A 16,650-nucleotide genomic window follows, 5' to 3' on the forward strand; every position below is an offset into this window, starting at 1 on the left:
GTGATCCGCTGCAAAATAGAAATTGATCTATCGTGCATAAATTGCGCGGCGCTCTTCCGACTCGGGCAGTTTCTTCGTATCTCTGGGTTCGCGCGAGTGTCACGTTAATAGTTCGTTAGAAATCAGTACTTTCAACGTACAAAACGGTAATTTGTTTGAAGTCTTGTAAATTATATGTGCAGAGTGCGGATTTTTCTGCAAATTTATATTTTTATGGACGCCATATAGATAAATAGAAATAAAATAGAAATTTGTTTTACTTAAAATTGAAAATTAATTAAAATGAATGAATTGATTGAAGATTAATTAATTAAAAATTATAACGGGTATTTAACTAAGTATCATATATTTTTGTATAATAGCGCACTTTCGCACCTTAAAATTTCCTGTACACGCATGAAAATTCGTACTCTATACGTGTATACGGTGAATTACAATAGCTCACGAAAATATTCGAGCATTTATAGAAATTTCCTGTGAATATATTACATGCGAAATGAATATATTATACGTGTTTCGAAACATTTTGAAATTGTTTGAATACTGTAATGAGATTCAACTATCATAACTGTATTATTAAAATTTGAAACAAATTGAGAAATGTACATACAGAAGCCACGAAGTATTTAGTGCAAATATGTATTTCGCAGAGATCACCAAAGTACTTAAATTATTCATTATATTAATTATATCAATTATTCATTATATTAATAATTCATTAATAATCGCCATCATCGCGATAATAAAATCATTAATAATCTAGTGAGACCACCTTTACCTTATAACGATTTATAATATGTACTAATTTTTTACTGAATATGTTTGCAATGAATAACTTGTAACTTCTATAGATATTTTTAAATTAGTTTCATAATTTTCCAAGGTACAGTATTAATGAAATGCCAAAATGTCTTATTAATGTCTAATTAAATGTCTTATTTAATTTACAACACACATATATACAATATATACACAAAAGTGGCAAGAGTTTAAATATTTCCGGGAATCATTGTATATTGTAAATTATATTGAACATACAGGACTTGTTAAATGCAAAATTAATTTCGCATCCGGTTTCAGAAGACACCATGGCTCAAAAAATGATCTGTATTGAGGACTTCGAGAAATATGCTAGCACGCATTTAACACCTTCTGTCAGAGATTATTACAATTCTGGGGCGGGCGAGCAGTTCAGTTTACAGCTAAATAAGGATGCTTTCAAAAGGTATTTAAAAAATAATAGTTTATCGTTAAAAGTAAATTTAAATGCGGAGCAGTTAACTTATATTACTATTAAGACTGTATGAAAAGGAATGATTATAAAATCGAAACTCTTTCGTCATTCTACTCTTTTCAGTCTTGATATTGTTCGTATAATTTGGACACTTTCTGTAAAAATTTAAAGATCTTTTATTTTATGAAACATCTAATAGAACTAATTGAACAATGAAATTAAACAATGAATTAAACAATGAAAATTTCTAAATTCACTATAAAATTAATCTAAACTACCAATTGCTCAACCAAAAAAATGCGAGTTGAATTCGTAGATCTAATCTATTCTCTAATCTTTTTAATTAAAAAAAAATGTAACATTTTACAGATACAGGATAAGACCAAGATTTCTAAGAAATGTTGCCAAGAGGGACTTAAGCACCAGGATTTTAGGTGAACAAATCTCGATGCCATTGGGAGTCGCACCAGCAGCTATGCAACGTATGGCGCATCCTGAGGGTGAATGTGCAAATGCAAGAGGTAAATATTACATTTTAATATTAATTATGATAATGTCCCACTATGAGTTTCCCTATTTTTCTTGTTTTTTTAAATAATCTCAGTATCTTATATGGATACGTATATTTAATCTCTAAATACCAAACACATTCATTATATAACATATATAGATTTAGTAAAAATGTTTATTAACTTATGCAAATATTTTACAAAAATAGTTGCAATCACAAACGCGTGTTGTGTTCGGTTAGTCAGCGACGATCACATTCGAACTTTTCATGTTTGTAAAATGTTACAACGTAGAGCACGGTAAAATTGAATAAACAAGTACATGATTTCCTATAAAATAGATAATTCTTTTGTTTGTTTTAATTTATTCGAGTCTGTACAGAAATTAAATTGTTGTCTTTTCATTATTTAGGTACAAATATATATAAAAAATCGCATTAGACTATATAAAAAGTTAAATGCTCGGTAATTCATTATATATGCAATAAGATGATATGTTTGCAGGCATTGTCACTTGTTTAAAAAAGTCACTTATTAGTGCTTAGCCGTGTTTCGATTGTAGAATTTTTTATTTTATAATTGTACAGGAAACAATTTATTCGTCTGCCGGTTCGGTCGTACATTATAATAGTATATTCTATTTCAGTCGAAAGAACTTAATTAGATCCTTGAGAAATTTGGCAATAAAGAAATTTTTTCTGTCGATCAGTCCGTTTGTAACCCTTAAATATATACTGTATTAATAAAAAATAATCCATAATAGATAAAAATTGAGCTTTGAAGCGAAGTTACTTTATAAAGTAATCATTATAATTATGAGATATATTCGTATATATTCTAAATGCAGCTATATGTTTAAGGCACAACAGAGGGTTCGTACAATATTTACAGTGATAGAAATGCGTCAAGAAATGCGTTACCATGGAAATACTGTAAAGACTGCTTTAAAAAAAAAAGAGTAATATTATCATCGTGTTGTATTATATAAATAAAGCTCGCAAATCTCAAAATTCGTATTTTGATGGATACAAACCGAACTCAAATATTACGATTTTAGATGACTAGTTAATAAAAATGGAACATAAGTTTATATACACATACATATAATTAAACATCAGACGTTTAGAGACTAAGAAAGTTACGGCAATAAAAGGCAGAGGAATTAATGTCGTTTGGGTCCCACATTATCCCAGTTATTAATAGCTTTCATATTTACTTTCTCAATTCTCCACTTTTGCGTAGCAGAAGACGAATCACATTTCGCTGCAAAGACTTTTTTGCTTGCTGGATCTGTGTCTAAGCACCTCGACGTATAACCGTGCATCAGCCATTGTTTTTCAACGTTGTAACGCCATAATTGATTTCCTTGGCCTCCATGGCAAGGATACAAAGTGACTGGAGCCTTTGCACCTCCTCTAGAAACATCCAAACATTCTGTACGATCCTTTGGCCTAATGTCTTTATGCCAAGTCAGTTTGAATTCTTGTTCTCCTATAATTTTGGGATTATCCTTTATGCAGGTATCAACTACAACAAGTTCGTCCTTTTTTCGCTTTTTTGAGTCTAGGCACAGTTCTGGCACACCCATGTTACGAATTTCTCCAGATGCAAAGTCATCAGGCTCGACAGGAGGGTACACATCAACAAGATCGAAAGCTATGTTTTCCATAAACCATTTGAATGGTTTACAATGTAATCTAGCTCTCAAATCTCTTTGCTCTTTTAAGTTTCCAGGATTCAACGACCTCAAATGCGGACGTCTTGTATAGATATATTCTGCATATTCATCCATCCATACTTCTGCTACTCTCTTATAATTCTTTCCCAAAAAGTCTCCCTTTCCTGGATTAGGGAAAGGTGGGAACTTTCTATAAATATGACCTACTCTTGAACAAGGGGCATCGTACATTTGACCTCCACATTGCCATATCTTAAACGATAGCTCATACTGTTCACCTCCCCATATATCTAATTCTGGATCATATCCACCTAGTTCCCAAAAGAATTTTGCACTAATGGCAAACAGACCACCTGCCATTACTGGACTTTTAAATGGCTCTGTTGGGTTTTGAAGATCTTCAGGTAGCAGTGGCAACCGTTTGTAATACAATTCCCAGTCAAAAGCTCCTCTTGCACCCTCATCTTGAGCTCTGTATTCGAACGTCTCATAAGCTATCACATCAATAAAAGGACACACACAAGTTTTGTAATCCTGTGCAATGGGTTCCAGCAATGGTGGTAACCAATTGACATTTGCTTCACTATGAGAATCCAAAAATACAAGTACTTTTGCTTTTGCAATCTTTGCTCCGGCTAAACGACCTTTAATTAAACCAGAACGCTCCTCTAGTCTTACAATTTTCACTTTTGTCAAGTGTTCGGTTATATAATCCTCTAAAGGCTTTTTCAATTCTGCCTTGGTACTAGCATCATCTACCAATATTATTTCCTTGAGGAGAAACGCTGGTGAACGATTAATCACACTCCAACAAGTTCGCATTAGAGTGCTAAAATGTTCATTATGGAAGGAAACTATCACAGAAACTGAATCAAGATTTCTTAAATATTTCTTTTTCTTACAGTCTGGATGCCTAATGTCAGGTACTGAGCGATTCATTGAGATCTCATCGCTGAGCGCAGCATTAAAACCATTTACCTGATACAACTTTTCCTTCAATGCATCGAGAGATGGTGATAGAAATGCTGGCTTTCCATGTTCACCTATACCGGTTCTTTTCCTGTCTTCTTCAATTGTCTTATAATCATGCCAGTCTATCTTTTCATCCAAGTCCTGTTAAAAATTTTATTCAAACATTATATTGTGGAATTAAATTCCATCTTTAGACTAGAACTACCAGACTAATCAAAATAGCCTTCTTCATAGAAATTTTATGAATTTACAACTGTATATTTCCTGTGATATTTGTTTGTTTCCTTGCATTATATATCTTTCAAATTGATTTCTTTGATACACAAACCTTATACTTTAATCATTGGTAGTTCTAACATTAATATAAAATAATATAATTTACATCGGGGTTCACGAAAGTGATGTACGCTACTGCGTGGAATGCAGAAGGCTAAGCTATTGCTAAACCTGTTTTACTTGCATCAGCCTTGTCAATAATGAGTAGGTCTTTAACCCATACCTGATAAAAATGGTTGAGATTCTGCCTAGAATCGACGAAATTTTTCTGACTGTCACCTTCAATGCCCACCAATACGGTAACTGGTGTCACGATTTCATGGTTAGGTGACGTTCGTACATAGCGGAATATGACGACGGTTAGGAACACGGTGAGAACCGCCAGAAGGAAGAACTTTATCAGGCTCACAACATTTCTTCTCATCATCGTGATACACTCATGTCGCGTGATGACACTTGTGAAATCCCGCTGCCAGCCACTGGCTTTGTGAACTATCTACACGAAACTAACCTCATGTATATGCATTTGCTTACAGCTTATCAGTTGCTATCTTCGATGTGAGATATTAGTGTTGGATAAATTTTTGTGATAAAACACATGGAGTAGACACGGTTGCCACGCGTCGACTGAGGATCGATCCTTCAGGATCGAAGCAGTTCTCGATGACCGAATGCATTCGATATATTTGAAAACATCCTGTAGTAGATCGCTCATTTATATCTCCAACATGTTGACTGTCACGCGAATTTTCGAAATGCACTGAAATATATAACATTTCATTTTATCTAATTATATCGTGTTTACAAACTTTTTCTCTGATAATTCATTCAAATTGAAAAAGAACATTTTAGTCTGTAAAATTTATTTTATCTTAATCATTTAAAAGATTTTTGTAATATAAGTCACCGATGACCACCGTGAGGCCAACGTATTAACGTCACTTGTTTAATATTAAAATTGTAACACTCTCATAAGCATAATTTAATCTTAGTGAAAAGCGCAAAAATTTCAATACGAAACACGCTAGATAGAACATATGTTCATTCTAATAAAATTGTACGAAATTTAATTTATATGTAATTTAAAAGTTTTTCGAATATTAAGTGTGTAAGTGTGAGAGAAATTAAACCGAATTAAAATGTTTATTTCTAGCTGCCCAGGAAGCAGGCACGATCTACATACTCTCAACGATATCAACAAGTAGTATTGAGGAAGTCGCAGAAGCTGCGCCAAAGGCAATAAAGTGGTTCCAACTGTATATATACAACGACCGTAATGTTACTCTAAATTTAGTTTCACGAGCAGAGCGCGCTGGTTTTAAAGCTCTCGTCCTTACTGTCGATGCACCGCTGTTCGGTGATAGACGTGCTGACATTAGGAACAAATTTTCTCTTCCAACTCATCTGAGGTATTTATTATACCATACCATAATAAGATTTTAATATATATAAAATATAATTGTACAATAAAATATGAAAATATATTTTCAGATTAGGAAATTTTGAGGGAGAGTTATCCAGTAAAATAAACAATGCCAAGAGTGGCTCTGGTTTAAGCGAATACGTTATGAACTTGTTTGATGCTTCCTTGACCTGGGAAGACATCAAATGGCTGAAAAGGTTGTTAGAAAGTTTGATGATTTGCAATTGTAAAAGTTAGGAGACGTACTAATTCAATTTATTCCCCGCAGTATTACAAAGCTGCCGATCGTTTTAAAGGGAGTTCTTACCCCACAAGATGCACTGTTAGCCATCGAAAGTGGAGTATCAGGAATCATCGTTTCAAATCACGGCGCCCGACAAGTTGACACTCTTCCAGCAACGGTTTGTTATTTATTTTTTTATAAAGTGTATCTTTTGACGTTGTATTATAATATTGTAGAATTATAAATAAAATCGTGAAGTATAAAATAAAATGTTTAAAGATAACAATAGTTAATAATAATACTGAAATAATAAAAATAATGTATGATTTGTAGATTGAGGCATTGTCAGAAATAGCGGAAGCTGTAAACGGCAGAATAGAGATCTATATGGATGGAGGTGTGAGGCAGGGAATTGATGTTTTCAAGGCACTTGCTCTGGGTGCTAAAATGGTAACTATATATCAAATTGCAATATAAGTCATGTAAATCCTACAATTGCTCAATTCTTATTTTTGCATGATTTCTAGGTTTTTGTTGCCCGGCCTATGCTGTGGGGTCTGTCTTACGGTGGTGAGGAAGGTGCAAGGGCAGTTCTTGAAGTCTTCAGGAAAGAAATTGATGTTACATTTGCGTTGACAGGTACGATTAAAGCCACTTTCATGAAATTTCAATACTATTATGGACAATTTTATAAATATTTGGAAATCAATTTGCAGGCTGTGCTAGTGTTCAAGACGTTAAGAAAGACATGGTTCAACACGAATCTTACTACAGCCATTTGTAGTAGAAAGACACGACGTAAAATTGATTTACAATAAAATTCCAGTTGTCGAAAGTCTGTTTAATCGAACTCGAAGGAGGAATTAGTGGATTTCTAGTATTCGACTGATTGCTATCCGATACGTCTTGTATCGTATCGTATAAATGGATTTTTACTGTAATTATAATAAATTGGTTTAAAGATCATGTTGATTTTAATGAACGTGACATTTAAGATTATCATAAGATTAGGTTTAAAGATAACTTGAGGAATAGTTTAGATTATACGATATGTTTCATAACGAGTACAACAGTAACTTCAAGAATATTTTAAAAGCAGTAGGATATTATCACATTCATAATAATAAATATGTTTTAAGTTGATTGATTTTTCTTTTAAGTGAATAATGTACAATACGAGATAATAATAATGTACAATACGAGATAATAATAATGTACAATAAAAGACGAAAATATAAATGTACGTATATTAATGGAAGAATAACACTAGAATTTTTTCTTCACAATATCTGCGTTTTATTGAATATCTCTTGTATATTCATCTGTGTATACATATATGCGTGTGTGCGGCACACATATCACAATTCACGAAGCGTACGTACGCACACACGCATTCAAAGGTGATCCGCAGCTCCTTTGCAAACGGAACAAGATTGACTATTTTGACGTCGATATTATATATATATAACGCACGAAACATGCAACAAAGTACTTGCATCGCTCTCTGTTCAATTCGCAAAATACTCTCTTTTTTTATTGCATTTCTTTCTTTTTCTTAATCCATACCACATCGCATACCGGGAGAGGCAAATTCTCTTGGCAAAAAAATAAATCCCCTTTATCTTTCCGGTATTTCCTATCTCGGTTTAGTAACTCTGATGCCATCATTACACTCGTAATTCTTTTGTTTTTTGTAATTTTTTTTGTTTACTCACAGCTTTACAACGTTACAATTAATCGTTACTCGTATGTATATATTTATAATTTATGTATATATTTATAATATATATGTATATGTATATTTATGTATATATGTATAGTGGCCTCGTTCGCTACAGGTTTTTCTGTTTGCTGAGTATGTACGCTGCGACGCTAAACTTTTACTTTATGTATTAGTATGTATACGCAATGTACACGTGTTTGATAGTATATATACACACATGCACGCCTCCTGTCTGTGTACTGTATATATATACGTTATATACATGCATACACACGAACATTCGCCTTTCTTCACCGTTTTCGTTTCTACAAGCGGTTCCTTTGAACAGAGGGGACACGTTTGCGATTACATACGTATTTTGGGATATAGATCAACGATTTTATAAAAATATAACAACGTTCGACAATTATCGTTATCCTTATGATAATCACTATCTTCTAGATAAGAAAGGAATTTTTAAAAATGATCACTGTTTCTCAAACAGAGTTCATTGGACAGAAAATAAAATTCGCTAATCTGTCTTGTGATATATTTCAATTAACGATTCACACGCGATAAGATCTATTCTTTTATAAATCGACAGTTCGCAAACATGCATCCTCCGTTTTCTTTTTTTCTTTTATCTCCTTCGATCAATCTTACATTATTTGACGATATCAATCCCGCATACACGGTATACAATTGGCTAATATATGATTACTATAGACACACAGTGTGTTTGTTTGTAAATTTTCAGCGGTATATTTTACTGCTCGTGAGAACCTCGTGAAGAATGATCGTTCGAATTCTTGTCGAATGGCGTCTCTCAAGGAATCCAGACGCGGCGGAGAAACTTACTTTCACGATAAAGTGGCGATTTAGGCGACAGTACATTAGTAAGTTAGTGTAAAATTCATTGGTCCAGAGAGTTATGTGTGTTTCGAGAGGGCCTTCGTCTCCCCTATCGCTCCGATTCTTTCTTTCTCTTTTCTCTTCCTTCTTTTTCTTTTTTCTTTTTTTTTTTTAATTTTCCTTCGAGTAAGGGTTCGAAACTGGAAACATGAAACATCTTTTAAACCAGGAGAGGATATGTTTTATTTCCTTTTGATATTCTTAAGTTTCTCGAAAGCTTTTTCAACTGTCAGTGACAGACTGGATGATTTTTATTCTTCTCTTTTTTTTCGCTCTTCTCTCTTGGTAACTGAACTTGATGGAACAATGTGGTTGCTTTAACGTGACTGATATAGTTTTTCTTTTCGGCCTCTCGATGCAAAAATTCGGTGATCAGAGAATAACGTCGTTGCTCGATATCTTGAACGAAAATGTATCAAGTACGAAGAAACAACGTCCCTTTTTATTTCCGTTGTCTCTTTCTATCTCGATCGGTTGGATAATGGTTATTCGGATCGATGAAAACGATCCTATAACCGAACCGTCGACCGATCGATCGGAAAGACAATTTCCCTCTGGAGAAATCGCGGGGATGAATGACTCTTCGATTCGGTAACGAAGCGCGACAGTGTAAAAATGTTTTTAGAATATCTTTTGCGCAGTTTACACGGAGGAAATTCGAGTCTTATACGTATATTGTGTTTGCGAGTGAGACACGTGGTACAATTACTGCTTGGTGTGATTTGCTCATGGTTGTGCGATTTTTTTTTTTAATCTACCTTAATCGAAAATACGGAAAAAGAGAGAAAAAGAATGTATTAGAAACGTAGTACGTTTTTCAAATTATACGAATGATACACAAGCCGCTCAAATGCCATGGTGATCAATACCATAAAATAAGAGAAAACGTTGCAACTTTGATCTCTAGAGGTTACACACGTTGTTTTTTAAAATTCACCCTAAGTATCTTAGACTTATTTATCTGCCATCTTTCTCGTTTGTTTCTCTTTTTTTTAATTGAACAATAATCACATGTACGATATATGAAAGCAAAGTAATCGAGAATTTCGCAATTGACCAGCTCGGCCTATAAGCGGCTTATAGTATAACGCTTAAGTATAATGAAACAGTAATAAAAAAAAGAAAAGAATTAATGAAATATACGATGTATAATGAAATTTCCTCGTCATCGTATGACAATATCTTCAAGTACTCTGAAAGGGGATAAGAATAAACAAAGTTAGAAAATATATAATAGCAATTATAAAATACTGCGTAATTTACGATGGTATTAATTAGCCGACGATTTTTCGTTGAAAGACGATAAAAAAAACAATAACGTCTTTCATAAAACGAAATTTTTCTCGTTCTTAAAATTCTAACAAATTCTTATGAATTCTTGCTAAAGCTGAAGATAACGTCGTCGATTCTGCTATCGCGATATAGTAACAAAACAGAACGCTTATCTTGTAGCTAATTTCTTTGGATTATAAGACCTTGAATATGTAGTCAGAAATTACTAAAAATTTCTCAGTGATTCGAAAAATATTCAGAACGTGTACACCGAGTTATCAGCGAGAATGGCAAATAAATAGCAACGCATTAAACTTTCCTTAACGTAAGCCGTATATCACAGTGTCCTGTTCAAGCGCACGTGTATTTAACGTGTAAACATATAAGCTCAATATATTGATTAGAAAGATAACCGATCCTCTCGAGTTTAATCTACATTTATACGAAGAATCGATCGACTACTTTTAATTTCGTCGTAAATTATGTCGAACCACGAGTAACTAATTAAAAACCGGCGTTAAAGCACATTCAATCGTGATAGACGCAAGATAAGAACAACTCTTTGTGTTCCTCTTTATGAATTTTCGTCTCTGTTTGCTGTCTACGTGTATAAAATAGACTACGGTTCAAGGACATAGCGTGAAGATCCGATTCTCTTTGACGATCGATAAAATTTGATTAGAACCGGATTAGGAAAACGTAATTACCAATTCTTACAATTAGTCGTGAAATTATCAAAGCGTTATTGATGTTCCTCCGATTCCTCTTACGTTTGAGCTTTTTATCCCAATCTCTGCCTTCTTTTTTATTATAATTCTTTCTTTTTTTGTCCTTCTTTAAAGTCTTCCGAAGAGTTTCTTCACGCTACGCCATCCTGGAGAGACAGGATCGTACCTCGGTAACGATCGTTAACAACGACGACAACAATATCTAACTAAACATCGAAGAACATCGAATTGTTGTTTTACGATTTATATATATTTTTTCTTTTTTTTTTGTTTCTTTTCCATTTTGTTAATGCATGTTCAATCCCTGCGGTCAGTCTGAATCTAATTGACAACGTGTATACCAAGAAAAGTCCTTTTTCGTTTCTAACAGAAATTGTTGCCCTAATCCACCATCTTGCATTTGCTCATTCATTCTTCTCCTTTGTAACGAGTGTTGTTGTTTCTCTTTTTGTTTAATTCGCTAAACGTCCACTAATCAACTATTATATTATAGATACATATATTTATGCGATTATTACGGGTACGATTTCTCGTGTGAGCTTCTTATTTATTTAGTTACTTTTAGTTGCTCGTTCTTCGCTCTGGTTGCAACAGAGTTTCTCCTTGCTCTTTCTCTCTCTACTTCCGCTACGAAATGTAACTCGTACACGAACGTAGAAAGCTAGAACGCTTAATTATTCGATTCTTCCTCTATGGTTAATATAGCGAGCTATTCAGCTTTCGTATTCTACGTGTCCATGAATGAGATAATATTGGGTTGGCACCTAAGTGATTGCGGATTTTGTCGATACCACCTAATGACAAAATTCGCAATCACTTAGTTGCCAACCCAATATATCGTGATTTTCCTTTCGAATTGTCAATTAACAATCGATTCTTTGGCGGGAGATCTTCTATTCGTATCCCTCCACTGTCAGAATTCATCGTTGTACATCATCGTCAAAAAAATCGCTACATATCAAATTTTTGTTCAATGTTGTTCTTTGATTAATACTTGTCGATAATAATGTCACATTGATACGATAGAGTGTAATCTTTCATCTTTGTTCGTCAATTTTTACTTTAGAGCGTCAGGAAATTGTTACGTAAGAAATGAATTTTAAAATTCCAAACTAGCGAGATAAAAGAGTTTTAATTTCTAGATATAAAATCTGACAGCGAAGGATATCGGTTTTAAGATCGAAACGTATACTGTGCTCAAGCTATTATTCATCTCAGTTAATAACCAGATCCTTGTATTTGTCGTAAGGGATGTATCGATTCACTTCCTTTTCGAGGTAACGATTGAGTTGGCGCGCAAATACATGGCAACCGGTCGTACAAGAAAAAGAATATCATCATTCGAAGATTAGAATCTCTCGACCTTACATAGGGCACGCTTAATTTACAGTTTCTTCAGTGAAGGCAGTAGTGTATATGTATTTCAGATCAGACGACGACACCTACAATGTGCAAAGAATGTTTCTGAAGATTGGTAAAGTTCGTATCGACGGAAGAGCAAGAATTCTTCCGGGCAGTTCACATTTCGTTTTCTATGACAAACCTTCTCCCGAAAGGTATCGAGAAATTCCGATAGCATTTAAAGAAACCGCCAATTTCTGACCAATTCTAGAGAACCAAGAGACGAAGTTACAAACAAATTAATTTCAACAGATGACCCTCCGATGATTTTAAAGAGTATTTGTCTGAAGAAATACTACCAAGGAAACTTAGAATTGGTTTTTAGGTTATGTTGCACGCGCCTCAACAATTTTGCGTAAGACGAAATTATAGTAAATAAAGAGAAATTATAAAACTAAAAATATAAATGATTTTCCTCTGTAGGATTCTCGCAAGAATTCATTCCAGTCGCCAATGACAAAAGAAAAAGAAGGAACAAAATGAACGAAAACAAAAGAGAAAAACGTATATTTTCTCAGACACACATCATCTTCTTTTATTTCACGTTACAATATTACATTTATACCATGGATCTTCGGCATCTAGAGGCGAGGGTCTTGAGTCCTTCTCAAACAGAAAAGAAAGAGACAAATTTGCCACGATCGAGCACACTTCGCTTCTCTATACCTCCCTTTCTTCTTTTTCCTCCGTGTTTGCTCTCGCGTTCTATGTAAATTCGTATTGTCCTGGCTGATGTACATATATTATACATTATTATCAGAATTTCCATCTACAACGGCCTTTTTCCCCTGCCACGAAAGAAAGTGACACACTCGAACCGGACTTTGTTTTACCATCTTTTGTATCTTCGTTCCTTTTTAACTCGTTAGTATCACAAGAGAGTAATGCCTATAGACGCTAGAACTTTATATGTCTTACACAACGCTATGATCGTGTACTATGTACTTGACAACTAGTCCTAACGAAGCTGATAGATAGCTACACGTAATTTGAATACACATAGTTTTTGTGCTTTCTATAGCTGCGTTTCTCCCACTTTTACTACTTGAAACCGTGCTCCATAAGATTTTTTTCCGCTTTAAGCGACGATCGTTTTCGCTCTATTTGTCTTTATTCGGTAAAGTGCGTTTCATAACCAGTGCACGGAAATACGCTCGTTCAAATTTACAATTTTCGCTTCTCCTCCATTTCCACTCGCTTTTACAATCTTCTAGCCCGTATTCAACAATTCAATCCAACAATCCACGTCGGTAGTAAACGTAATTTGAAATAAATATACTATAAGTTGTGTTTCTGCTATAACGTCTCGTCGTGCTGTTTTTTAAGCCTTCTTTCATAAATCGAACAAGATCGCTTGCTACCGATTAACTTGAATCATTTTAATGTGACAATTCTGTTATGATGTTAAATAATAAATGTTTTTAAAAATGCAGTACTCTATGGAAGATCGAAAATCGCAGAAACATCGGGAACTGTTCCTAATAAATTGAAAGGAATGGCAACCAGTACTCTCGCTATGGTATAAAATAGCGTCTTAATTTCTTCTCCTCTTTCTTTGTCTCATTATGAAGCCGCTACAGAATTCTTTTCGTAATAGAACAAACCGGGATTCGCTACCAGACGTCGTCGTTTCACACATTCCTGGACCGACCCAAAAACAAATCAATTTACATAATCGATTATAAAAACCTACGTCTGATGTTCGATCGATGCCTTCTAACGCAGCGTGTTTCTATTTTATTGTTAAACAGCGCTTAATATCTAACATTCTCCTCTCGTCCTTAAACAAAAAATTCACGTTTAAAAAGCGGTAGAAACGGTGGGTTCTCTCGCGACAGTCTATCGGTCCTAATTAATTCACAGTAGTAAAGAGACCTATAAGCTCGAACAGTTTTATTTTTCTGGTCGTGTGTGTCTGTGTGTGTTTTACGATTGACATCCATTCGCTGATCTTCAGAGCCGAGAGAAAAGTTAAACGCAGTATAGAAAACTTTATAGTACGATATGTTGCAAAATTCTCCCTGTCCATCGAACGAGTCATATAGACTACTATAAATTTTCTTGACACAGTTGTTAAACCGTGCCGGCTCACTGGCAATAGCAAACAATGTATATCTTGGTTCATTCGTCGAACGAGAAAGTTACAAACGGTGTTACCAGGGTGCGTAACGAAAAAGAGATCGATACCACGGCGAGACTCCTCTTTATTGTCTGAGTTTTGCGTGACGCTCTTATGAAGTAAACCATAAGAGTGTCGTTGCAACAACAAGCTTTCTTTCCTTCGGCTCTGATCTGTAGATCTTACTTTTGTATAAAGTTTAAACTGAGATACTATAATGTCATGTTAACTGTGTGTGCTCTATAGTAGAGGGAGAGAAAGAGAGCGAAGCGAGGCACAGGCGTGTGTGTTCGTTGTGGTCACTCGAAACACAAGAAGCGAACGCGCTGCTCTGAACTTCTAATTCGCGTGTTTCTACAATTTCTGGTTCGCCTTCCATCGTGTCAACAATATAATCGGTATCGTGTTTTCTAATCTCTTTTACGATCTTTATCACTGTAACATTGTGGCAGTCGCATGCATCAGCGTAAGATCAGTACAAACTTATCTTCTCCTTCTTCATTCTCTTCTAAAGCTACTTTTGCTCGCAGATCCTAGGATCGTTTTACATCCAGAGTATCATCGTATCGATTCGATTCAGTGGTGTATGTTGCACGATCTTCTTCGAATCGTATGTGTGTGTTTCGTGTACATATATATATATATATATTTAATTAATGTGTGTCCTTCGGGATATACATGAGACAAACTACACAGAGTGTCCTCTGCAATGTGTGTGTTTCTCTTTCTTTAGCGTGGTATCATATACTGTATTTTTTTCCTTCGTTAAAATTAATTTTTTTGTTTCCTTAACAATTTCGTAATATATATATTTACATTCATCTATCTACAATAACTACACATCAACAAATACGGTTAGTTTAGCATACTCGTAGTATCGTGTTTGTATCATGGTATTGTATAATCATCACCGTCATGATGATGTTAATGTGATCATCATATATATCCGTAACAATCGGTTCGTAATTTCCTTCCGTCTTTCTCGCATAATCGATTCTCTCCATTGTGGAGACGTATTTGTTTTCCCTTTCAATCTCGATTATCATTCACACTTTCATCTCATTTTCTCTTCTTTTACTCGCTATCGTCGATCACCGTAAAACACATCGGCGATCGCATAATCTCTCGGAACAACGCATTATTATTATCAATTAATATTATTATTATACTCGCGACTAGTTCGAAGGCAACACCACGATCATAATCATCATCATCGTTATAACAAATTCATTGTCATCGTGGTCGAACCTTCGATCCTTTACTCAAACGGCATGCGATCGCGTGAAATCAGAATTATTAACGACAGCAACGACGATTCATTCAACGAAACACATGTATGCGTGCGTGTATGTATATATATATAAAAAAATAAAATAAATACGACAACTTAAAACAAAAAGAAAAACAAACGTAGGACGATTAAAACGACAAATTTATCAGTTATAGTCATTCGCAGTTCTTAATTCAACTTTTCTGCCTTAATATATTAGGACTTGTTCTTCACATTTTTTCTTATATCTCTTCATCATTGTCATCATCATCATTCTTTCCTGCAGCTTCCTTTTCATCATCAACGTTTCTACCTTCCATTCATTAAAAATTACAATTCTTTCATCTCTCTCTCTCTCTCTCTCTCTCTCTCTTTCACTCGAAAAATCTCCTATTGACTTTTAACAAAATACGTCTGGGGTCTCTCTGTTTAAAAATCTATCGACGGTAATCGAGCTAACCGATAATCCCGTTAATCGACTTTAATCTCCTCTGGAAAAATGTCTCTTGGAAATCTTGATAATTGTCCTCCGTGCGATAATTTTTCTCTGGGGACGATCAACCTCCACGCGAGACTTTCTCGGAATTCAAGTCAAATTAGGCTGCGGTGAGGGCGAAGTCGCGAACACGGAGTACGAGGCTGTGTCCTATATGAATGCCCAACATTCCAGCGTTTTCACCACGAAATCTTCTCGCGGTGCCAGCGGCTCGTTTCCATACGTGCTACAAGATTGTGACCTGCCTTGGTATAGGTCTCCGTCTAGCCACAATCCAAACTTGCCACTGCAAAACAGCGAATGATATCTGTTAATTTGATGGAACTTCAATGGAAAAGAATTAAATGATATTATAGAAACATTATGATATGAATAATATAAATAGATTGTACATGAGGAGTGCTTCTCTGATTCACTCAATTATATCAGTCTACT

General features: G+C 34.6%; 3 protein-coding genes across 20 annotated transcripts in view; 1 reads left to right on the forward strand and 2 right to left on the reverse strand.

Annotated features, from left to right (window-relative positions):
• The first annotated feature begins 4 nt into the window (after positions 1-4).
• On the forward strand, positions 5-7,601 carry LOC126872150 (2-Hydroxyacid oxidase 1). Its single transcript, XM_050631778.1, has 9 exons — positions 5-146; positions 1,081-1,225; positions 1,604-1,755; positions 5,823-6,078; positions 6,161-6,289; positions 6,361-6,493; positions 6,649-6,765; positions 6,843-6,954; positions 7,032-7,601. The coding sequence occupies exons 2-9, from the start codon at positions 1,089-1,091 to the stop codon at positions 7,097-7,099; spliced, it is 1,104 nt and encodes a 367-aa protein (XP_050487735.1). The 5' UTR covers positions 5-146; positions 1,081-1,088; the 3' UTR covers positions 7,100-7,601.
• LOC126872140 (N-acetylgalactosaminyltransferase 6-like) lies at positions 1,902-5,781 on the reverse strand. The gene is made up of 2 exons (XM_050631759.1): positions 4,893-5,781; positions 1,902-4,534 (listed from the first exon to the last, which is right to left on the reverse strand). Exons 1-2 carry the CDS (start codon positions 5,094-5,096, stop codon positions 2,906-2,908), a joined length of 1,833 nt encoding a protein of 610 aa, XP_050487716.1. The 5' UTR covers positions 5,097-5,781; the 3' UTR covers positions 1,902-2,905.
• A 5,221-nt stretch (positions 7,602-12,822) lies between the features above and the next one.
• Positions 12,823-16,650, reverse strand: part of LOC126872127 (TLD domain-containing protein 2) — a 302,759-nt gene continuing 298,931 nt past the window's right edge. For all 18 annotated transcript variants that reach the window (XM_050631724.1, XM_050631722.1, XM_050631719.1 and 15 more), the window contains one exon: positions 12,823-16,501. In XM_050631724.1, coding sequence (XP_050487681.1) covers positions 16,366-16,501 — 136 coding nt within the window. In that variant the 3' untranslated portion in view covers positions 12,823-16,365. The remainder of the gene's footprint in view (positions 16,502-16,650) is intronic.

The sequence above is a fragment of the Bombus huntii genome, chromosome 12 (assembly GCF_024542735.1).
Source record: "Bombus huntii isolate Logan2020A chromosome 12, iyBomHunt1.1, whole genome shotgun sequence".
In the NCBI taxonomy this organism is placed as follows: domain Eukaryota; kingdom Metazoa; phylum Arthropoda; class Insecta; order Hymenoptera; family Apidae; genus Bombus; species Bombus huntii.